The 23,974-nt window shown below is 61.7% G+C and overlaps 1 protein-coding gene across 1 annotated transcript in view; it reads right to left on the reverse strand.

Annotated features, from left to right (window-relative positions):
• Nucleotides 1–14,307: 14,307 nt before the first annotated feature.
• The window catches only part of CTNNBL1 (catenin beta like 1), a 170,546-nt gene continuing 160,879 nt past the window's right edge, over nucleotides 14,308–23,974 (reverse strand). The window contains exons 14-16 of the mRNA XM_070051853.1: nucleotides 21,236–21,373; nucleotides 20,922–20,994; nucleotides 14,308–14,509 (exon numbers count right to left, since the gene is read on the reverse strand). Coding sequence (XP_069907954.1) covers nucleotides 14,421–14,509; nucleotides 20,922–20,994; nucleotides 21,236–21,373 — 300 coding nt within the window. The 3' untranslated portion in view covers nucleotides 14,308–14,420. The remainder of the gene's footprint in view (nucleotides 14,510–20,921; nucleotides 20,995–21,235; nucleotides 21,374–23,974) is intronic.

Genomic DNA, 23,974 nt, shown 5'->3' on the forward strand with positions numbered 1-23,974 from the left:
GTGGAGTGCAGGGGCCCAAGCACTTGGATCATCTTCTGCCGCTTTCTCAGGCGCACTAGCAGGGAGCTGCATCAGAAGCGGGGCAGTCATGGGGACTTGAACAGATGCCCCTAAGGGACACTGGCATCGCAGGTGGCGGCTTAACCTGCTGCACCAGTCCCATGTTTTTGAATTTTGATTTATTTTTACTTTATTTGAAAGGCAAAGAGAGAGACAGAGATCTCTCCTCCCAAACACCTGCCATATAGGACAAAGCCAGGGGCCCTAACTCAATTAGGGTCTCCCATGTGGGCAGCAGGGACTCAGGACTTGAGCCGTCACCTGGTGCCACCCAGGGTGTCCATTAGCAGGAAGCTGGACTCGGAAGCAGGGCCAGGACTTGCGCTCAGGGGCTCTGCTATGGGATGCCCGCCATTCCAAGGGGCGTCTTAACTACTGCACCAAGTAACTGCTCCCTGGAGCACGCGGTTGGCGAGATATTTTACCTTCCTTTTTACATACTGAGTCATCAAAACCTGCTGTGGGTTTCACACTCGTGGCCCAGGTCTACACAGTGCGCCCCATTTCCAGGGCTCAGCAGCTGCACATGGCTGTGACTGCCGTAATGGAGGGGGCAGTGCTGACCACTCTAGGGCAGGCCCAGGCCTAGGACGCCACCGAGCCCACAAGGGTGAACATCTGAGCACTTGCTTTGAGCTGGGCACCAAGATTTATTTCAGGGCCCAGCAGGGTGGCACAGTGGGTTAAGCCACTCCTGCAATGCTGGCATCCCTTCTCAGAGCGCCAGTTCGAGTCCCAGCTGCTCTACTTCCAGACCCGCTCCCTGATAGTGCATCTGGGAAGACAGCGGGGGGTGGCTCACGTGCTTGGGTCCCTGCCACCCACATGAGAGACCGGGAGGGTTCCAGGTGCAGCCTGGAACTTCAGCCTGGCCCAGCCCCAGCTGTTGCAGCCATCTGGGGAGTGAACCAGCAGATGGAAGACCCCTCTCTCTCTCTCTGTGTATGTATGTGTGTGTGTCTCTCCCTCTCTGTCCCTCTGCCTTTCAAATAAACATATTAAACAATAAATAAAATGGGAGGGTACAACCTGATCAAGACTCAATCAAGAGCCTCTTCAGCTCAGTCCTCCTAGGTACGAGAAGGTAAGGGGATGGATGGAGACCGCGCCAGGCGCCCGGGACACCGAGGCTCCCAGCACAGCCCACGCACATCAGCTAACATTCTCCCTACCAAGCCTTTAAAACCAGGGCTGGGGACAAGTGTGCATTTGACATTGGGTAGTGAACCACTGGATAAAAAATCCCTGTATCCATCTCTTTGTCTCTGTCTCTCTCTTGCAAATAAATAAAAATTAATAAATATAAAATCAAACCAGGGCTGCAGCTTTAAACCAGAGGAATGAAGCAATGACTTTCTAATGGTGGAATTTCAGGCAAGGTTGAGGGTGAGGACAAGGCTTGACCTACTTGACCCAGGGCCTGGGGCGAGGCAGGGCTTTCCCTTGAGGGGTCCTGGCTGGAGCTGAGGCCTCATCTGTCTGCCGATGCCCCCGGGTCCACGATCCATTGGCAGGACCTGGACAGCGGTGCTGGGCAATTAGACTGAAATGGTCCAAATCTGTTCCCGTCTTTCATGGAACTCACCAAAGCCTGTAACTCAGGCCACAGCGATCCACAGAGGGGATACATTCCCCACTAAGTCGGGACCTCGCCAGCTGGGATCCCACATACTGCGCCCCTGGGCCTCCCCACCCCCAGGGGAGCAGACGTGGCCGAGGTACTGTGGGCTCACCCACTTGGCGCAGCCACTGGCCCTGTGTGGCCTCGGGCATGTCTCTTGCCCGCTCTGGGCTGATTCCTTGCCTGAGAAATGTGCTCCTCTCCTCCACTGGAGCCCAGGGTTGTCAGGAAGAGCAGCTGAGACAGAATCTAGGCGCGCCTGTAACAAGTGGGCTCTGTACCTTCGACTTTAAATATGTCATCCCATTTAAGCTGTCCTCAGGCGTGGGCTGTCATTCTCCCATTTTGCTGATGGACGAACTGATCCTGGAGGGGATTAAAGCGACTCGGCCAGAGTTGCACATTTGCTTATTCCCACTGACTTCTACCCCATCAGCTGCGCTTTCCCTCCCATGCTCCAGGTACCCCGTACCCCAACCCCACCAGCCTGTGCTCTCTTTTTCCTAAGATTTACTTATTTATATATTTGTTTGAAAGGCAGAGTGTCAGAAAGGGGGTTGAGGGGAGAGAGAGAGAGAGAGAGGTTCCATTTGCTGGTTCACTTTCCAAATGCCTACAGCAGCCAGGTTAAAGCCAGGAGCCTGGAACTCAGTCTGGGTCTCCCACGTGGGTGGTAGGGGCCCAGATACTTGAGCCATCGATGACTTGCCACCTTCACAGGTGCATTAGCAGGGAGCTGGATTGGAAGTGGAGCAGCTGGGACTCGAACCCCTGCCCACGTGGGATGCCGGTGTCACAGGCAGCATCTTAATCCGCTGCACCCCAGTGCTGGCCATTGGCCAGTGGGGGTGACTCCCCATGCGTGTGGGGAGCTGCGTGCGCCCTCACTGGAAGGCAGCAGGGGCAGGCTCGGATCCAGCCTCACCCCATCGCACCTGCGCGATTCCTAGGACGCCACTCACCTGCCAGAGCCTCGGCCTCCTCCCTCCGGGTGGAGACTGCCGTGAGAGCTTCCTTGCTGCCTCGAGGAAGTAAAGTGAGAGATTTTCAAGAAACACACAGTCAGCACCTGGCACGCAGCACAGGCTCAGAGAACGCGAGCAGTTGATTTATTTGTCCTCACTCTAGAATAATCTATAGCTGTCAGGGACTCTGGATGTCATCCTGCTGCACTGTCTCAGTGTACAGGTGGGAAAAATGGGGCCCAGGGAAGTGTAGAGACTTCTGTGGCCTCGTGTTCCGTGGACGGGCAGGGCCGAGGCTGGGTCCTGGGTCCCCTCCATCCTGTGTCCCCAGGGGCCCTGAGCCGCCACAGGAACCGGAAGCCCAGCACTGGCTGGGGAAAAGGTCAGAAGGCCCATGCCCCCAAGGAGGCCACCTCCGGCCAAAGGCCCAGTGCGTGTCCTGCGAGCCCCGGCTCAGCCCCGGCCTCAGCTCCTGCCTCTGCGACTCCATCCCTGTGCTGCTGCCCTCAGAACTGAGGCCCCCACTACTCATGGGCAGCGGCTGTCTCCCGCCCATGCGTCCCCAGGGGCTGGAAAGGCCCAGCCGGGCACTCCAGAGGCAGCTGGTGCACTGTCTGGGTGCACGCTCTGTGCTGGCCTCAGAGCCCCACTCTGCCTCCTTGGGGCTGTGCGACCTGGAGTCCTTTCCCTCTCTGAGCCTCTGTTGCTTTATGTGTAGAGTGGGAGTAGGCTGAAGGTTGCTGTCAAGGCACACGTCCGTCACTGCGGCGCCTGGCGACCTGGGCACCAGCTCCGTAGTCAGGAGCAGGCAGGGTCTCAGCCGCAGCCCCCCAGGGCTGATCAAGGCCCAACTCCCGGAGTCGGACTCAGTGTCCGTTCCCCAGCTGAGCCCCACACATGTCTGGGGGAGCCCATGGCGTGAGGCTGGACCCCCAGCTCCACCAACCAAGCACAGTAGGAAGGAGGCCACTGCCCAGGACACGCGGCCTCTGCCAGCCTGGACAGGAGCCCTTCTGCTCTGCTCTGCCCAGCCCTGGTCCCCCGCCCAGGCCTCTCCTGCCCTGCCCCAGAGGGACACTGCCTCACTGGCCAGGGAAGGGGGCATCAGATGGGAGGGGCCTGCAGAGCACACGTGTTCACGTTGGGGAGGTCATCAGTAGGCGGTGTCCCACTGTGGCCAGCCCTGGCCTTCCAGCCTCTCCTGAACACGCCCCACAGATCTGGGCCTCCACTGGGCTGCCACATCTCAGGGAGGAGCCACTCACTCACCCATCCACCCCCGCCCTGCCCATGGCCCATCTCTCTCCACCTGCAGGGACCCCACAGAGCCACGAGGCCTCCACTGATGCCAACATGGCCATCCCCCTGGCTTGAAACTCAGACCGGCTTGTTCCGCCAGCTCCATCGGCTTCCGTGTGCCACTTGGGCTTTCTCATGTAACCTCACCTCCCACCAGCATCCTCCCACGCTTCCACTACTGGGTCTTCTGGAAGCTTCTAGAAGGTACCATGCTATCTCCACTAGGAATCCCTCTGCCAGAGCTCAGCTCAGGGCCCCTCCGTAGCCTCCCTCTCCGGGTGTCCTCACAGCCCCTACCCCGAAGCCCTTACTATGGGCATCACCCCTCCTCACCGTTGTGAGCCCACAGGCGGTCAGCCTGGCCGTCTCACTCTCGTGTCCGCAGAGCTGAGAACGTGGGCAGGCCTTAGTAAATCTTGCTGACTGAATGGAGCGGGGAAAGGAACAGATAGATGAATGGTGATGACAGCTGGGAGCAGAGGGTGGGCCCGGGGGAACTCAGCCCCGAATTTCAGCCACAGGGGAGTCTGACCCCACAGCGACACTGGTTCCCTGTGTCACTCTGCTGTTCTGCATCCCTCTCTGGGCCTCAGTGTCCCCAGGAGAATGAGGGAGTGGGGTAGGGGGACCTCGACGGCTCCTCCTTACCCTGTGGGTCTGTGACCTGGGGGATCGAAGGGCAGGCAGGTGACAGATCCAGCGCTGGAAGCGGAGCTGGGTGGAGTCAGATCAGAAGCACACGGGACGGATCTTGTCACGGCCACAGCTGTCCTGCCTCCTCGGGAGGAAGTGAGCTCACTGTTGCCGGAGGTATGTAAGTGGGTGCTGTAGAGGGCACGGCTGGGGTTAGACGCTGTGACCAGGCAAACAGCCTGGACCTCAGACTAGCACCACTCTCCAGGTCTGTCTCAGCTCTGTCCTGAGCAGCGCTGTGGCTTGGTGAATGGGTTCAGCCCTTTGAGTCTCAGTCGCCTAACCTGGAAGATGGAGGTATGGGTTTCAAGGAAATGCGCAGGCCAGGAGGGCCTTCCCCGCCCCAGCCTGCACATCTGCACCAAAGTTCTGGCCACATCCAGGGTGGCTGCCTGCTGCACCCGAGCCCAGCAGGGTCTGGCCCAGGGTCTCATGGAGCGTCCCACCTGGGATCCACAGCCTTGGCCATCGCTGCTCCCCGTAGAGCCGCCGCCTGTGAATCTCTCCTCCCCCACGCGGGGCGCCCCCATCTTTCCACGCCTCCCAATCACAGCAAACTGCCTCATCAATCATGTTCTCTCTAATTAACTTCTAATTTACCTCTTTAGTCAAATCTGTTTACAATCAGAGACAAGAAAACACGCAGCAGCCCGCGGTACGGACGAGGGGACCAGCTCCTGGGACAAGCCCGGGGGGGGGGGGCATGCAGCATCAATCAGCCCGCCCGGGTGGGAGCCCAGGACCCCCGACCCTCCCAGGGAGGGCTGAGGGTGATGGAGGGCAGGGCCCGGGGTGGGACTTGGCTCAGTGCCCTGGGCCCCAGCAGCGCAGCACCCAGGGTCCCCGCTCCACCTCGACCTCCCCTGCCCTTCCCAGCCCCTTTGAGTCCTTCTCTGCTCTCCAGGAAGGTGCCGCTCCAGGACAGACACCAGCTGGTTCCCCCCTCTCTATTATCTATGTATCTATCTATCTATTATCTATCTATCTACCTACCTACCTACCTACCTACCTACCTAGAAAGCAGAGTTACAGAGAGGCACAGGCAGGCAGAGAGAAACAGAGATTTTTTTTTTTCCTTCCTGAAAGAGAGATCTTACATCGCTGGTTCACTCCTCAAATGGCTGCAACAGCCAGGGCTGGGCCCATCCAAAGCCAGGAGCCTGGAGCTTCTTCTGGGTCTCCCACGTGGGTGCAGGAGTCCAGGCACTTGAGCCATCTTTTACTGCTTTTCCAGGCCATGGCAGAGAGCTGGATCGGAAGTGGAGCAGCCAGGAATCAAACCAGTGCCCATATGGGATGCCGGTGCTGCAGGTGGCGGCTTTAACCCGCTGCTGCACCACAGCACCGACTCCTCCCCTCCCTTTACTTTTAAATATTCATTTTATTTATTCAAAAGACAAAGTAATATAGAAATGGAGAGAGAGAGAGAGAGAGAGAGAGAGAGAGAGAAATCTTCCATCTGCTTTTTCACTCCCCACACAGCCATGATGGCCGGGGCTGGGCCAAGCTGAAGCCAGGAGGCAGGAACTCCATTCGGGTCTCCCACAGAGGCGGCAGGGGTCCAAGCACTGGGCCACCTTCCTCTGCTTTCCCAGGTGCGTCAGCAGGATTGGAAACAAAGTAGCTGGAATTTGGAGTAGCACTCGATATGGGAGGTTGCTGGCCATACAGGCAGGGGCTTAACCCACTGCATCACTACACCGGCCCCTCAACCTGCCCTTGCTGGCCGTGTGGCCTCAGGCAATGTCTGGACAACTCTGAGCCTCTGTTTCCCCCTTTACACAGAGAGGGTGACATGGCCTCCATCAGCTACCTGGCGGGGTGGTGAGCACTGCCCGCGCCCCTGCCGGCAGCCCCGCCCAGCCCCTCCTGCCTGGGCAGACCCTGAGCCCCGCGTGGAAGGAACACCGGCCTCAGTGGCTTGCTTTTATGTTTTATATTTTGGGTGTTTTTAGGTTTTTGATATTTGGAACTAATCTCAAAGTCACAGGGGAGAAATTACAGTATGGGATACACCAATGCCGCCGATATGGTAGTGTGCATTTTTTTTTAATTTTTTTTTTTTGACAGGCAGAATGGATAGTAAGAGAGAGAGACAGAGAGAAAGGTCTTCCTTTTTGCCATTGGTTCACCCTCCAATGGCCGCCATGGCTGGCACACTGCGGCCGGCACACCACGCTAATCCGAAGGCAGGAGCCAGGTGCTTCTTCTGGTCTCCCATGGGGTGCAGGGCCCAAACACTTGGGCCATCCTCCACTGCACTCCCTGGCCACAGCAGAGAGCTGGCCTGGAAGAGGGGCAACCGGGACAGAATCTGGCGCCCCGACCAGGACTAGAACCCAGTGTGCCGGCGCCGCAAGGTGGAGGATTAGCCTATTGAGCCATGGCGCCGGCTGGTAGTGTGCATTTTCTAGAACAAAAACGCATGGTCACACGGTCACAAGACAAGTGCCGGAACTGGGAAATCCGTGTGGCGCCATCACCACTGTCTCCTCTCAGCCTGCACGCGCCTTAATCCCACTGCACCACTTCCTGGCCAGATGACCTTGACCAAGCCCTATCACTGCCCAGGCCCCCAGCTGCACCTGCAAGGGGGAGGGGTGGGTGGTCAAGGTCACCATGCAGGGGTGCTGTGTGAACTCAGTCAGCTGGTGCAGGGGAAGCTGGGTGGGGGCTGTGGTCCGATCTCTGTTGTACAGGTGGGCGTGGAGGCCCAGGGAATGGCCACTCATTCCATATCACACAGGAAGGCTGGAGTTGGAGCCTGTGGCCTTGGCGAGCAGAAGCCCAAGGTCATGATGAGGCCTTGTACTCTCCATTTAGAGATGGGGATCCCACGGCACCTGGTCTCTCAGGCCCCTTGGCCCATGCAGAGGGAGCAAGCAGCCATGGAGCGGGACAGTGAGGGACGGGGACTGTGAAGGCACTGACAGCCAGGAGTCAGCAAAGTCACCTCCGGTCATTGCGGGGAGAGGGGAGGAGCTGCCACGGCGCTGAGGCGGCTGCCACGGAAGCCGTGCACGCCCTGGGGCGGGCGGTTGTGGCCACTGCTGGGATGTGGGCACCCTGCGTCGGGGCGCCTGGATCCAGTCCTGGCCACCCTGCTTCTGACCCCGCTTCCGGCTACTACGCGTCCTGGGAGGCAGCAGCGGATGGCTCAGGTGCTTGGGCCCCTGCTACAGTGCAGGAAAGACCTGGGTGGAGTTCCTGGTTCTTGGATTTGGCCTGGCTCAGCCTTGGCTGCTTTGGGCCTTTGGGGAGTGAATCAGCAGAGGGGAGACCTCTCTCTCTCTCTTTAAAAACAACCTGAGGTCCATGCAGAGGGAGCCAGCGTCGGCCCCTGCCCGCCTCCTCACAGATTCCAGCTCAGCTCCCACTGGCCTGCGCCCTAGCTTCTCAACTCTTTCATCGGCCTGTTCAGTTTGCACCCCTCTTCCCTCTTTCTGGAAACTTCCGCCAGCTCCTCCCACGGTTGCTTCCGGTCACTGTTCAAGGTCCCAGCTCAGAGAAGCCTTTCAGAAGACACCCCCCGCCTTTCCCGCTCTGTCTCATTTGCTCTTGACCTCATTACTTTGTTTATCCCCCCCCCCCCCCCCCCCGCTCTTCTGTCTACCAGAAATGGCATCAGAGCTCTGGCGCTTCGCTAGGCTGTGGTCGCTGAGTGCCTGCCCCTTGCCCTGGCCGAGTTCCAGGAGGAACTCCAACCATTGACTATGGCCATCTCCCCAGAGCCCGCAGCCGGGTGAACTTCACATCCCTGGTGCCAGTCCGTAGGGGAGCAGGGAGAGGGGAACAGGCACCCGCACCTGCTCACGGTCTGCCCGCAACACCATCGTGGACTCTCACGGCGGGCAGGGGCGGCGGAGTCCACCATCCTGCACGGATGCTGTGAATGGGACGATGACTCACAGGACAGACCTGCAGCGGGCTGGCCAGTGGAGGGGCGACGCCCATGGGAGGCAGCCCAGAGACCAAGTCTGGCCCCGCCCAGCCCCGGGAGTGCGGTTGTTGGGATGCCTCTGCCACGGCCTGGAGTGCACATCTGGCTGCGAGCCTCGTGGGGAGCGGGTCCTCCTTAGGATGGGGTGACGTGTCTTGTCCAGAGACCTCGGGAAATGACAGCACTGGTGACGGGGTGGGCACCACGGCTGCCTCGCTGCACGGGTTGTGTTCGCTCCCTAACCTGTAGTTCTCTCCCTAGCCCGCGCTTCCTGATTCAGACTGCGTGGTTCGGTGTCCAGGGCGCCGCCCGGCTGTTCCGCTGGAATCTGCCTCGCTGCATGGGTCATGGGGCGGCCGCCTCTGACAGCTGTTTTCTCCGGATTGAAAGCGGCTGCCAGGGATGGAGTGAGCTGAGAGGCGGCAGGAGGCGGGCTCTGGACTCGAGTCCACCTTAGCTGCAGACTTGCCCGTGCCCCCCACCCGTCACTGGGCCCTGGTTTGCCGGTCTGTAAAGCAGGGGGAGTTGGCCCTCCTGATCTCTGAGCTATGACCTTGAACTCAGAGTTGCCCGAGTACCTACTGCGCGCACAGGGCTGCGAGGGGGCTGGGGCCGAGTGCAGGCAGCATCGCTCACCTGATGGCAGAGAAGCCCCATTGAAGTCCAAGGTGGCGTTTTTATCGCTGTGTTATTAATTGTAATGGCCATTTAATTAGATTAATGATAATTAATAACACTGATAACGTGCTGCCCTTTGTGTGGGACGAGGACACTGCAGGTCCACCGTGCCGAGGTGCGGCTGGGCGGGCCGGGCTCTGTCCCTCCTCTCCTCCCCCCTCCCCTCCACCCCATCCCCCCTTTGTGCCCCCCATCACATGTGCTCACTGATTCACGATCGCTTCCTGTCATCACGGTGTCCCCGTCAGAGAGCCAAGGAGCAGCCCAGTCGTTCCCGGGTGCCCCAGAGGTGCCACTGTGTGCTGGGCGGAGGGGGCGCTAAGCAGGCAGATGGGGACCAGCAGCGGGAGAGCTAGACGAGCGGACTGATGGACGACTGGTCTCTGGCAGGGCTGGGGAGAAAGGGTGCCCGAGCTAAGCCCCGCCCCCACCATGTCCGGCCCACTGTGACTCCATGGAGGCTCTCAGATTTGTCCCCAAGGTCAAGGCCCACCTGGAAGTCAGCCCAGGGCTCCCCCGGTCAGCAGCACAGCTGCTGGGCACAACCACTGGGCCCCAAGGAGGAGAGGCTTCAGCTGTGGCTCCTCCAGCTCCACGGCGGCTGGTCTTGGACAAGCAGTAGGATCATCAGGGGGAAGCGGGGAGTAGGCGGGTCCGAGAGGATTGGCACGGACAGAGCCGGGATGGCGGACAAGACTGGAGAGCTGGACTCGCTTCGCCTCCCAGCCCCTAAAGGGCGCAGGCCCAGCGCACGCTTCCAAGGGACCTGCGCTCCAGTGTTTACTGGCCAACGGGAGTGGGCTCGTTCAGGGACTGGGAGATAAGGACAGGTGGTGTTGTACACGGCCCCGTCCTCGCGTGCATGGCTCCCCACAGGCCTAGGAAGCAGGCACAGTACTGGCCAGGGAGTAGCCGAGCTGGGCTTCTGTCCTGTGGCCATTGCCCAAGTGGGTCCGCACGGCCAGCCCAGAGGTGGCCGCAGCAGGAGGGCCCTGGCCAGCCCGTGTAGCTGGTTCTGGGCTGCGGCTTATCCCCAAGGGGGCTGCAGTGAGGCGGGGAGAGAAGGCAGCCAGCCCAGGTCATGTCCTGTCACGGCTACTTAAGGAGCCGAGCTCATGTTGCCAGCTGGGCCGACTTCCTGGCCCTACACCCATGGGCAGGGGCAGAGGCAGGGGTCGGGGCGGGCCCGGTTTTCTGAGTATGGAGGCGCGGTGGCACCACCTTGGGCAATTCCTTGAGTTTTCTGTGCTGCCTTTCGGGTTTGTAAAACTAGGCTAGACAGGGCGACCTTGGGGCGGGCTGCAGGGATGCAGCGAAGGGCCCGGAGCGCGGCCCTCCGTTCAGTTACCCGCACCTGGGGGGCTCTCGGCGACTTCCGATCTTGGTTCTTCCTTGCGTGATGACGTCACACAAGCCCCGCCCCACCGTGCTTGAGAAGACCTGGAGGCAGGGCAGAGGCCTGGAGTCCGCCAGGGCCCGTCCCTGACTGGCGAGTGCATGGACCCTGGCGCTCTCTGTGCCTCAGCATTCTCATCAGCAAAATGGGCTGGAGCGCCCAGGACTTGGGGCGACAGGGCACGCGGAGGGCCTGGTGGGGAACAGGCATTCAGTCGGTGCTCAAGGAACACGGTTGTTGAGGGCTGGGCCCACCGATCCCGATGGTCTTGGGTTGGGTCCGCCCTCAGGACCTCTGGTTTCTCCCTGGAGAACTTGCCGCTCCGAGCCGCGCGTCCCCCCAGCACGGTCCTCCGTGCTGAACGCCACTGCCCCAGGCCCCCTCCTCCACCCTGGACAGGGCAGGAGCTGGTGCGCCCACTTCCCAGCTGAGCAGAGTGAGGCCCCTGGTTTTCAGTGACAAGACACCCCCTCCTGGGCCCTGCTGGGGGGAGGGGGGCTGAGGCTGCTCAGAGCCGAGGCAGGGCTGAGGGTGGGCGGGCAGATTTATTGCAGCCGTTCCTCTCCCCTGCAGCGCCTGCTTCTAATGAAATTTTACGGCAGGTGGAAATGATATGACTCCGCCAGCCCTAAAAGCACTTCTATTTATTCATTAAAGATATTTATATACTGAGCCGGGCTCTCGCCGGCCCCACCTGGCTCCTGCTGGGCCAAGCTCCCCCAGCCCTTGGATCTGGGGGAGGATCCGGGCCGGGGCGCTCCCCGCACAGGGCCTGGCAGGCTCCATTCAGCACATCCCGGAGCCCCTGGTCCCCGGCATGCGCCCCTGCCCACCCAAAGCACCCATCTCCTGCAGGGCCAGGCTCGCCCTGCCTCCTTGCCGGTGTCCCCAGGGCACCCTGTGCAGAGCAGCTGAAGCTGTCTAATCAAAACCGAGTCTCAGGGCAGGCACTGTGGCGCAGTGGTTACAGCGCCGTCTCGGAATGCCCGCATCCACACGGGAGGGCCTGGGTTCCAGTCCTGCCTCCGCTTTCAACCCAGCTTCCTGCTAATGCACACCCTGGGAGGCAGCAGGGGATGGCCCAAGTCCCTGCCGCCCAGATGGTGCCCAGATGGCTCCTAGCAGCTGGACTGGACCAGGCTGAAGGCCCGGGCCCTCTGTCCCTGCGTTCTTGGGGCTTCCTGGATGGGGCCGCCTGGCTGAGGTCCTGGGAGCTGTGGCCAGGCCCAGCAGCCTGTGTCTACCCCGAGCGCTGTAGCCAGCGGGTCAGGGAAGGGCCTCGTTTCCTGCGCTCCCTGCACCACTCTGGCAGAGGGTCCGCTTCTAGCACATTCTGTGCTTCCCCGGCTGCAGCCAAGCCCCCTGTCCCGGGTGGGAGGCAGTGTGGCTCTGAGGTTAGCAGCGGGATTTGCTTAGGTCCCCCTCCCAACCGTGACACTTTGGAAACCACTGACTCTCTCCATCCGTGAAATGGGTTGATGATGAACGTGAAAGCTTCGACGTGGCACACTGTGTGTGGGCATCTTCCTTCTTCCACACTCAGTGCCCTCAGATGCAAAGGGCGGAGCGGGCGCCCCGTTCACCTGTGTGCTCCCTCTGTGCAGAGAGGGTAGTGGCTGGGGACGCTCGGCTTGCCGTGACAGGCAGAGGGCACGCGACAGTGTGTGTGACAGCGAGGGAGGCGGCTGCTCCGACCGGCCATCCTTCCTGGGACCTGAAGCTCCTGCTCGTGTGCCTTGCTGTGCCAGCCCAGGAGGACCTCGGCGGCGTTGTCCCAGCCAGAGGTGGCCTCGGCGCCTGTTCACACGATCTGCTACGTCACAGGGCAGCCTCGCGTCAGGGCTCGGTGGCCAGAGGGCCAGGGCGATGCCTCATGTTTGATGGACGAAGAGGGAAAGGCGAGGCGCAGACCACGGAGCACCGGGTGCCATCTTTCTGGGGAAAAGACTTGTTCACTTGAGCACACCTGCACTTCCGCTCATTAGCCGCAGCTCTCCGGGGAGGGGCGCCGGGGGCCAGGGCCGGGGGGCGGGTTTTGTGCACCCCCCACCCTCCTGTACCTTCTGGAGTTTACGCCAAGGGCAAGCGCTACCCAATCAAGAGAAAGGTGACTGCAGGAACACGCCATTTTCCCTGGCCCAGATAACGAAGGCCCACCGCTGTGATACCAACCACTTCCCGTGTGCACCACAGAACAAGACAGATTGAAAAAACGTGGGTCTGTTCGGAGCTCCAGTGTTGGGTAAGAAAATCCAATCAAGAAGCCCTGCCTTTAGGAACTGAGTCTGTCTCCCCTGTTGACACTAAATTGGCACTCTCTGTAATGGCAGAAGATGCCACCTGGCACGGGGGCCACCGTGGGGACTGAAGGCTGCCTCCCGGCTTCCCTGACAATGCGTTCCCCCCCAATAAAGGAGGCATGCAGCCTGCATGCAAATCTCCCTAAATTAGACACGGCCGTCTTGCTGCCCCGGAATCTAGGCATGCGGGCTAGCACGAGCGCAGAAGCAGGCGGCGGTGTGGAGGGCTCTCCACTCGCATGTTGGGGAAAGGAATCCTGCCCTTCTGGGGCGCTCAGCGCTGACACCGCTTGGCTGTGGCCTCCGGGGTGGTCCTGGGGGAGAGCTCGTGGACCACTGGAGTGGGCAGACACAAGTCCAGCCCAGGGCAAGGCAAGGAGGGGCGGGCTGCTGGGGGAGGCAGCCGGGCCCACACCCCAGGGGCCCAGGCGGGTAAGGTTGGGAACCAGCTCTCCGCAGCCTTGGGACGTGCGCTGTTGAAATGGCAGCAGAGGCTGCTGCTCGCCCCTGCCGTCTGCCCGGTGCCTCCGCTCCTGGAACAAAGCCTCTGGAGGGCTCAGACCCAAGGGATCACAGCCCATGTTCCCCTGAGCCCTCCGCCACCAGGTCAGTGGAAGGGGACCCCTTCCTCATCTGAGAGACAAAGGCGAGTCCCGACCTGCACTCTTAGGAGGCGCGGCAGGGCCGGGGCAGGCAGCAGCCAAGGTTGAAAGGCGCTGGGTGGCCAGCAGCTGGCCCCACCCTGTCCCCCTGTGCTGCCTTGTGGCGAAGCCTGGGCTGGGCAGACCACCGCTGAGAGCGGGGGGGGGGGGGGGGGAGCGGCAGTGGCTGCCTCCGGGGCCGGGGAGCCCGCAGGGCCCGTCTCCCCGCTCACTCGGGGGCTGCTGTACCAGCCGGCGTTACCTGGGGGAAAACTGGAAACATCTGAAAAGGAAACAAAGGTGAAGGCCTGACGTCTCCCAAGGTCCAATCTTCGCTCCAAGTCTGCGACACGCTCCCTTCCTGTGGATTCATCAAGCCACCGACGGCCAGGCGAGCGGGTGGACGTCTGGTGTGGCCAGTGACCGTGGTCGTCCCTAGGGTGGAGGCAGCGTGCTGGGGGCGGTGCGTGGGGACTGTAGCACAGACAGAGCTTGCTCTGAACGCAAGCTCTGCCACTTCTCGGCCTCAGTCTACCCTTCCGGAAACTGGGGTTAACAAGGGCGGCAGGGCTGCGGTGTGGCGAGAAGGCCGTACAGTTGGGGACGCCGCGGCGCCGCCGCCTGACCTCTCACGGGCCCTGTGGCAGAGCCTCAGCTGCTGGGCCACCCGGGAGGGTGTGGGGAGGCTTTGCACAAAGGACGCTGGGCCAGGAATTCCAAAACTAGCTTTATTCTGTCCAAAAGCCAACAGCGCTGGGTAAAACCAGCTCCAGGGAGGGCAGCTGGTGCCGCCGTCCAGGTCCAGGTGCCGGTGCCGGTGCCGAGTTCTAGAAGTTCTCCAGCAGGCCCAGGATGCGCTTCTGCTCGCTCTCCCGGAACTCCGGGCTCCGGCCGTCGCCGATGTTCTCCGCGTACTCTAGGGGACAAGGACAGGGTTAGGCGGGCCCCAGGTGGCCAGGTCCCCCAGGACCAGCTCCCAGCGAGGCGCACACTGTGGTAGTGGCCCTGTGGCTCTGCCTGTGGCAGCTGGGCCCGGGTTGCCCGTCCCACGCTGCTCCTGTTCCTCCCCCAGCCACACCCCTGCTCGGCGCACACACAGCGGACACTTCCTGCCCCAACGTCCAGGCCCCACCTAAGTCCACATTGGGATGCAGCCCCCAGCGCAGCAGGACCGTGGGGTGGGGCCCTTGGGAGCCAGGTGGGCACCTTCACAGGAGAGGACAGGCCACAGGCCCTCGCGGGTCACTCTGATCTTGGACAGTGGGCACTGGGTACTTCGTTAGGGCAGAGGGGACCTACAGACGTCCATGGACAGCAGCGTTCTGCCGGGCTGGTGGTTGAGTGCAGACCCTGACTGGCAGCGCCACAAAGGCAGGTTCCAGGCCCAGCCAGGACCCCGAACCAGGGAATACGGAGACTTGGGTTCCTCAGTGAAGCTAACGCACACTCAGGTTTGAGAACCACTCAGAGGCAATGGGGACAGAGTAACGGCCAAGCAGGTGAGGCCGTGCTGGAGGGCGACTGCCACCAAGTGAGGAGACGGCGGCGTGCGCACGTGCAGAGGAGGCGCGGCAGCCCCGCCCGCAGGTGTCCGGGGGCCCCCCTGTCTTGTCCCGAGTCCCCAGCTCTCAGAACTTTCCCCGGCGGGGCCAGATGACGGGCTGGGGTCCCCAGTGAACACGGCGTCAGGCCCGCCCTCCACGCCCCGCAGCCTGCGCCCACTCTTTCTGCGGGCGTCGGCGTCCTATTCCGAGCAAGCCTCGGTGGTGCCAGCTACCTCTGGTTATTGTAGCCGCGGCCGCGGTTTATAAATATTGATCAGTTCTTCCCAGAGGTCTCGGGAAAGAGTTCTCTTGGCTGTGCGTGTGGAAGGGAGGGAGAGCGTGCAGAGGAGAGGTGCTGGGTGATGGGGGCGGGGAGGGTGGGCTGCAGGGGGAGGGAGACCACGCACGCCGCGGCCCCCTGCTCTACATCCCTGCATTTCTCCGCTCACAATGAAAGCTTTGATGGAGCTCAAAAGCAGGCAGCAGTGCTGAACGCATACATATGAAAGCAAACTTTGGACAGTAGGTTCACGTTCAGACACAGCAGACAGGCCGGTCTGTTATGTGGGGTGGGGGAGGGTGCGCTGGGGCTGGGGGGTGGGCAGAGACCTGGACCAGCGCTCACAGGCAGGTGCTGACCCCCGGACCTGAGGCCTTACACGCTCACCCTCTCAGCAGGGGGTGGGGCGCCGGCCTCCGACCCCCCACCCCGGAACCCTGAGGACACACGGACAGCCACAGGACCGCGGCTGGGAAGGAAACTCCTCGGGTTCAGGGATCCCTCAGCGAAGGCCGCGCCTCTGCAGAACACTGCCGGGCTGCGTTCAGGTGAAACCCGCTCAAAGGCGAGGGGACCTGCCCTTGGCTCGCGACGCTAACGGGGTCACAGCCTGTAGGCGTCTGAAGTCCATCTGGTGGGAAAGCACTCGCCGACGCCCACCCACCTCACAGGGCCTCATGCGTCCCGCCTGGGCGCCGGACCGCAAGTTGCAGGTGTCCAGGGCTTACGCGGGCTGTGCACCTCCGCCCCGCTTACTCCTGGGTCAGCGCAAACACCCAGCGTGACAGCACAGGCGGGCGTTCATCGAGCCCTCGGCGCTTGACAGCCGGGCCTCAGCTGCCTGCAGCAGCCTCCCCCGGCTTCAAGGTGAGGGAGACAGGCTTACGGAGGGGGCGGCTGCAGCGTGCAACCATGCAGGGCTCCAGGAGCGCCCTCTCGGGCCACGGCAGCCAGCCCGAGCCGTCTTGCGCTTCGCTGAAAACACCCAGGTGTCCCTAGAATCCCTCTGGGCCCACCGAGGCAGAGCCACAGGGTTAGCACACAGCCCTCTCTTTCCTGCTTCCAGCCCCCCCCCTCCCCCACCGGGGCCACAGTGGCTGTGACCAGCCGGGAGTCACACACACAGACATGAATCCTACGAGCTCCTGCAGCCCTGGCACCCAGAGGCAAAGCCTGGGTTACAGAGCCCACATCGGCATGGAACACACGGTGAGGAGCTTCTCAGAGATTTCAAGCTGTAAAGAACCAAATCAAAGGGCCTGGGCGGGGCCCTGGGAGCACGTGAGGCCTTCAGCCCATCGCTTTCACCTGCAGGGAGACCCTGGAGCCCGGCATCCCCCCCCTTTCCCCTGGGACAGCCTCGGGGCTCCCCGGCCTCTGCGGGGTTTCTGACAATATCCCTCGCAGACCAAAACATTTCAGGACGGGCCAGGGCTTCCACCATTAAGTCTTGACCCAAGTTTTTCCACGGAGACGCGTTCCCAGGTCACGGTTCCTCTGCCGCAGCCCGGGAGACGCCCAGTGGGTGGAGATGTTCACACCTGCCCCGGGCATTCCCGCCGGCTTCCCCGAGCCCCCCTCACTCAGCCATCACAGACCAGGAGGCAGCAGGCAGGCTGGGGGCTGCCAGGAACGAGTGAGTGACGGGCACAGGCTCACACTTCCGACCGGCAGGTACGGGGACGGCTGCTACAGCTGAACTAAGTTTTATGTCGCGTATATTTTACCACAATTTTCAACAGTGAAGAAGCAGCCACGTCTCCTGTGCAGCTTTAAATCTCGGCAGTTCTCACCGCGCCCTCTGCCCTCCGCTGCACACTGCGCCCCGGCCCTGACTTCACGCCGCCTCTGCATGGTCGCTTACTTCGCCAGGGGCCTCCGAAGTGCACCTAGAACCCTGTGTGCCGGCAGGTGCTCTGGAAAGGGGGACGCCCAGGCAGAGTGGACAGTGAGAGAGAGACAGAGAGAAAGGTCTTCCTTTTGCTGTTGGTTCACCCTCCAATGGCCACTGCAGCCAGCGCACTGCGGCTGGCGCACTGCACTGATCCGATGGCAGGAGCCAGGTGCTTCTCCTGGTCTCCCACGGGGTGCAGGGCCCAAGCACTTGGGCCATCCTCCACTGCACTCCCTGGCCACAGCAGAGAGCTGGCCTGGAAGAGGGGCAACCAGGACAGAATCCGGCGCCCCGACCGGGACTAGAACCTGGTGTGCCGGCGCCGCTAGGCGGAGGATTAGCCTAGTGAGCAGCGGCGCTGGCCTGGATTCTCTCTCCTAACACCTCCGAGAATGGAGGGGCCGGCGCGGTGAGAGCGCTCCTTCTCCACGTGGTCTGATCTGCCCCTCTCTGTGTGGTGTCTCCGGTCCTCAGACCACTGTTCCCTAAGAGGGGACCCACGGCATCGGGCCGGGGCAGCCTGTTCCGGGAAAGGCTGGACTTGGGGAGTGCCGAGTAAGCAGTCTGCAGAAGGAGGGACTTTAATGAGCCATCAATTACTCTCGGCTCTCTTGGCACTCAACAGAAAGGAGGGAGGGAAATCGTGAGAAAGGGGACCGAAACATCACGTGCGAGTCCCCTGCTGGGCTGGCCTCATCAGCGATTTCCTGAGACCTCAAGGGACCCATCAGCTGTCATCCTGCCAGCAAAACTGGGGAAATATGTAGGCCATAAAATCAAAGAAGAAAGCCTGCATCTAATTAGTATGTTAAAGAAAAAAAGGACGCAACCCAAACCGAAAAACAAAATTAAAATCAAAGGGGACAGGCTGCCGAGGCTTTGTTTTCTCAGGTTTCTGATGGGAGGAAGCGGGAGGAGAACCGGAGGACTCCTAAGAGGAGGGCCACGGCGCAGCGGGCCTCCGCCCCCCGCGGCCCCTGGCCCAGCGGCAGGGCCGAGGGTGCCCACTGTCAGGGCTGCTCACGGAGGCGCAGCCAGCGGGCGGGGCGGCCCTTCTGCCAGCCGTCTGGACGGGATGCTTTTTACTGGCCTGGGTCACGCTGGGGCCGCGCTGATGTGAGCAGGGGCGTCCACCTGCCCAGCTTTCACTCTCCCCTCCATGCTAAGGACGCCACATGGCCCGGACCACTGTCTGTCCTCACCTCGAGGGACAACATCCACGTCGGCTGTCCGACAAAGGGACGCAGGCCTGCCATGTACCCAACACTCCTGAACACTGCCCAGTGGCACCCCCAGTCCAGCCAGCGCCCCGGCCTCCTGCCCTGCTGTGGGGATGCCGTTTGTTCCCTGGACAGGGCTGGAGTCGGGACCGAGGCCACGGAATCCCCTGCCATGGTGGTGCCTGTCTCTGCCCCGGGACTGTGAGCGCTCCAGTGCAGGAGTCCTGCGCGAGGAAGGTGGGCTGGGCGCCCTACCCCGACGTCAGCCCCACATCTGCGTCCCCCGGGAGACCACGCCTCCGTGAGGGCAGGGGTGTGCACCTGTCTCCCGGTACCGTGAGCCTCAGTCATTCTATGAGAGTGGGGTTTAATTCTACATGCTGGGAAATATTTATTGGGTTCCCACTGTGCGCCTGGCCTCGCTCCAGGTGCTGAGGGGATGTGGTGACAAGGCAGACACTGTCCCTACGCCACGCGGCTTCCATTTTAATGTATGAGACAGACAAAACGAGTAAACAAACACATAAATAAGAACAATTACAGACCGCGACAGGGGCTCGCATGGAAATAAACAGGGGCTGTGACGGGAACGAGCAGATGGGGAGGAGAGGATTCGAGGCGGAGTTGGGAGGCAGGACCAGCGGGACTCCCCACTGCACTGCTGAGGAGGGCGTCTGGGAGCGGGTGCGAGGGCCTGCGTGCGGCTGAGTGTCCAGGGAGGCAACTGGCGAGAGGCCCCGAGCCGGGGACCGAGGATGGCCTGTGCGGGTGTCTATCCGCTCCCTCGCCCAGACACTCAGTTGACGAACATCGACTCAGCACCCACTATGTGCTAGGCACCTCAACAGGCTCTGGGAATAAACGAGGATCTGAGGGAGACACGGGCTGGCTCACACAGGGCGGATCTGGACAGTCTCAGGCGTGCGTGCTCGAGTTCGAGAGAGAAAAACACCCACCTACTACGCGGCAGCGCCTCTGGAAATCGCCTCCCTCCCGGGAGAGCTCTGTTTTGATTACAGGGACGGAGGTGTGGGGACAAATGCACGCCAGAGGAGCTGAGAGCCGTGGAAGTTCTAATTAAACACGTGGGTGGGAAAAGCGAATGCTGTTTAGAGGCCTGAACTGCACATCCACACTGCTGCCCCTCGGGGAGGAGGCGGAAGGCGGCTGAGCAGCCACGCATGCGACCGTGACACCGGGAGGGGCAGGAGCGCTCGGGCTGGGCTGGGTCCATCCACGGGCTCCCCCCCCTTCCCTCCCCTCTTTCTGGAGGCGCAAACAACCGATTCTAAGAACTCCACCTCTAAAACAGAGTTACCACCTGCTGGAGGGGGTGCACACCCTCTGCCTTCACTCACACTCTCCCTGCTCTGGACTGCCCTGGTCCCACTCACAGCTTCCCACGGGATCGGGGCCAGGCCTCCCTGGTGTTCACACTGTTCATCCTAACATTCACCGAGAACTTGCCAAGGGTAAGACTCTCCCAGCTATCATCTCATTTAACCTCCTGCCTGTTCTGTGAGGTCATGGAGCAAGTGGGGTCTTGCCAGAGCACAGAGCCAGGGCTTGGAGCCAGCACCCGACCCCAGTGTCTCCCTCCACTCATTATGCGTGTTCTCTTCACACTCCAGCGCCCACCCATAAGGTAACCCCCTGGAGTGTGTCTAGCCCAAGCCTCCATCTTAGAAACAGGTAAAGCAAGGGCCAGAGAGGAAAACGGATGTGTGTGTGGTCACCCAGCCCGCCAGGCTCCGTGAATGCCGGTGTTCCCAGGACCGGGAAGCCCAGTACAGGCCCCAGCCTGTCTCACGCGCTGGTCTTGCTCCCCAGTCAGTCCCCAGGTAGCCTGAGGGGGCCCTGCCTCGAGACCGAGGCTTGCTGCCTGGGGCCTCTCCACAGCCACCACAGCTGGGTCAGGTGCAGCCGAAGATCCAACAGCACCCGCGGGAGGGAAGGAGACACACGAGTGGGCACCGCCCACAACCCCTTCCTCCCCAGGTACGGGCGCAGCTGCCAGCGCTCACAGGGCTGGAGGCAGGGCAAGGGCCGCCACGCCACCTGCCGCAAATTCCCCACTTTCCGGCCTGTACAACCCCAGCTACTTCTCACCACGTTCTTGTTTTGTTCTCAAGAAAACAAATTTGTTTTTCTTCCCCTACTCGCAGGTTTGGAAGTGGAATTTTTGCTTTTCTTTTTTTTTTACACAAATATCTCGGAGCCCCAGTGCTTCCATTTGGTAGGCGTTCAGGTTCTAGGACCGGAGAGGCAGCGGCAGAGAGCGTTCAGACTGAGGTGACGGGGCACACAGCGCAGGGTCCCGACGGCGGCTCGGCGGCTCGGTCAGCCCCACGCAGCTCCCCAGAGCCCCAGACACAGGGCACCCGGCTTACCCTTGATGATGTGCCTGACGATCTTGCTGGAGCTCCCTCGCATGTTTAGGATCTGGTGGACTCTCTGGCGGATCTAAGGGAGGGAAAGAATGGGGCAGGGAGGGGAGGGGAGGGCATCATTTACCCTGATAGACGCCAGAGCACCGCGTCCTGAAGTAGGCACCCCACCCCTGCCCTGAACACATGGCCCGCGGAGAGCGAAGGGAGGCAAGGAGAGCTCTAGCCACGCCTTCCCTCCAGAGCACCGCCCCCCCAGCAGGTGCAGGGAGGCAGGGGTGCAGGGAGGCAGGCCCCGTGCAGGGGCGCCCTCCGACCTGGGGCACGTTGGCGTTGCAGATCTCGGCCATGATGTAACAGATGTGCTGCAGCACGAAGAGCCCGGCGTCCAGGCGCCGCAGGTAGAACTCGTCATCCATGTCGTTGTCGATGATCTCGCCACGCCGGACCATGTCCTAGGCACCGAGGAACATGGGGTCAGAGCCACACGGTCGGTGGGGTGGGGGAGAGCGGGCCTCGGCCTGGCCACGACACACCCAAGAGCACCAGCCGCAGCCGCACGAGAAGACCTCCTCGGGCTACGCGCCCACCCCTTGGGGCCACCTCTCAGCTGCTCCTCGTCCTTCATGGACTGCGGTGGCCCCAGGAGTAAAGCTTAGGGCTCGTCGGCTTCTAGCCGCTGAGTCAGTGCCACAATGAGCTCACTCAGCCGAGGGCCCCGGACCCAAGCTGCGTGTCTGCCTCTCCCCATTGTGGACTCTGGTGTGGGCCTCCAGCAACAACCTCCTCACCAGGGGTGGAGAGCCCCCCTTCCCTGCCAAAGCCACTTGGGCGCGGGGGAGAAAGGGCCCTTCTCCACCAGCCCGTGTTGGTGCCCGGGAGGGACCTGCGGCACGGGCACCGCCTGGTGTACAAGCACCCCTCTGGTCTTGGGCCGTCGGCCACACCCCTTCCACTGCACCTCACAGGGGCCGAAGCCCCAGCCCAGCGATGACGAAGTCTCCTTCCCAGTCCTTTGAAACCTCACACCCGGCAAGCTCCACCTCCCCCCATCCACTCCTCTCTGGTGGGCTCTTCTGTGTTTTTAAAACACAAGAAATAAGCTTTACTGAGATGCAACTCCCACACCACGCGCTCATCTGTGCAGGGTGCACAATTCAACGGCGGCTGGTGTGTCTGGAGTTGCACACTTCTCCCTGTGACCCACTTTACAATGTTTCCATCCCTCCCGCGCTCCGCCCCAATGCAGCGGTTATGAACCACTGCTGGGGGATCTCTCCCCTGCTCAGGGCCCTGCCCCCTTACCCCCCCCCCCCACCCAGGGACTCTGGGCCAACACTTGAGACCACGCTGGTCCAAAGCTGCCCCCACCTTGACGCCTCTGCTGACTGTTGAGGGCCAACACCTACTCCTTTCCACGCTGAGCAGGGGTTGGCCAGCCACTCCCTAGCCCACCTCGCCTCACACCTCAGTCACTGGCTCCAGTCCCTTTCCTCGCCGAGCAGGGGTCGGCCAGCCACTCCCAGCACCACCTCGCCTCACACCTCAGTCACTGGCTCCCGCATCCTTCACTGCACGATGGTGGATGTGAGCACTGGAGGCAGCGCCTGAATTTGCGGTCCTCAGACCCCAGCTCAGCAAATCTCACGCAGTGGCAGGGAGCGAGAGAAAAGAGACGGCTGTCTGCAGCCGTCAATGCTCAGGACAGGAGCGGGCGGGACCCGGCCCCGCAGGAGCCGCGGAAGGGCCTTGGAAGGCTGGCGCTTTGTCTGCGCTTCTGGTGACAACAAGCCATTTCTTAATTCGGCCGGCAGTTTTACGGCCACAGTTCCTTCTGACAGCTCGGGCTCCTGTCACTGACAGAGCCCTGGGGACCCTGCTCTCCACTCCCCCAAGCCGGAGGGGCTGGTGGCCGTGGTCATCAATCTGCAAGGAGAACCCCGCGGGGACCACGGAGCTGAAGACAGTGCGCGGCTCACAGCCCAGGGGGCCGCCCTCCCACAACCAGAGGCTACTTTTCACCTCGCTCCTAAAGGCCCTGTCTGTGCCGCACAGCGAGGGCTGAGGACGGCCAGGCCAGGCCCGGCCCGGCCCTGCCCGCCACGCCACCGCCACCGCCACCAATTCCTAGCTTCATTTAGTAGCAGATTCCTCGGTCATCTGGTACTGGCGCTGCCGCTCACGAGCTAGTCCTGGGCATGGACTGATATCCGAGTGGTTAGAGAGCGGGCCTCTTCAGTGTCTCATTTGCTCATCACACTTCCTGCTCCGGAACTCCTCGGCGTTTGGCAGCCAGACGCAAGGCAGGAAACGGACTCTGAGCCGGCCTCACGCAGACAGCACCTGGTGCCGAGACTGCGTTTCTAGAACGGCACAGGGTGGAGCGGCAGCACTGGCCAATGTGAAGAGGGCAGAGCAGGGATGGCGAACCCCACTGCACACGTTGCTCATCAGCCCAGCAGCACCCGTCAAGAGATGCTGGAGCCCTGGCGGGGCATCCTGTGTCACCCCTTCTGCTGTGCTGCGGCGCTCAGAGCCCGCTCTGCGCTAAGCGCCAAGTGGCAGGGGCAGCAGCCACCCCGAGTGCTGGGCCGAGGCTGGCGGAGGAGCAACACGGAGGTGAGGGTGCGCTCTGGTCTTGGTGCCCTGCACAGCTGGCTGTCTGGGGAAGTCACAGAGACAGGGAAGTGACAGGAAAGCAAGGAGACAGAGTGGGCCACAAGTAAAGAATAACCACAGGTGGCAGGTGCTGACCGGAGTGGGCTGAAGTACTAGGGCGTCCCGGAAGGAGTGACATTGGGCAAGGTTCCAAGGCTCGTGTTGGGCACAGACAGCAGAATGGGTGTCTTACGGGGGTGGACTGTACGTTGCCCCAAGCCTCATGGAAGAGGCCGCTTGTCCGCCAAGTTTCTGCTCCTCACTCCTCCCTCAGTCTCTCAGCTACTGATCACAGAACATTTCCTGCGACCCCAAGCAGACATGGCTTTTCAGTCCTGGACGTGTGCCTGTGTTCTTGCACCTGCTGATCCAGCTGTGTGTCTCTTCCCTCTGCACGT

This window comes from Oryctolagus cuniculus, chromosome 11 (genome assembly GCF_964237555.1).
Source record: "Oryctolagus cuniculus chromosome 11, mOryCun1.1, whole genome shotgun sequence".
Taxonomy (NCBI): Eukaryota; Metazoa; Chordata; class Mammalia; order Lagomorpha; family Leporidae; genus Oryctolagus; species Oryctolagus cuniculus.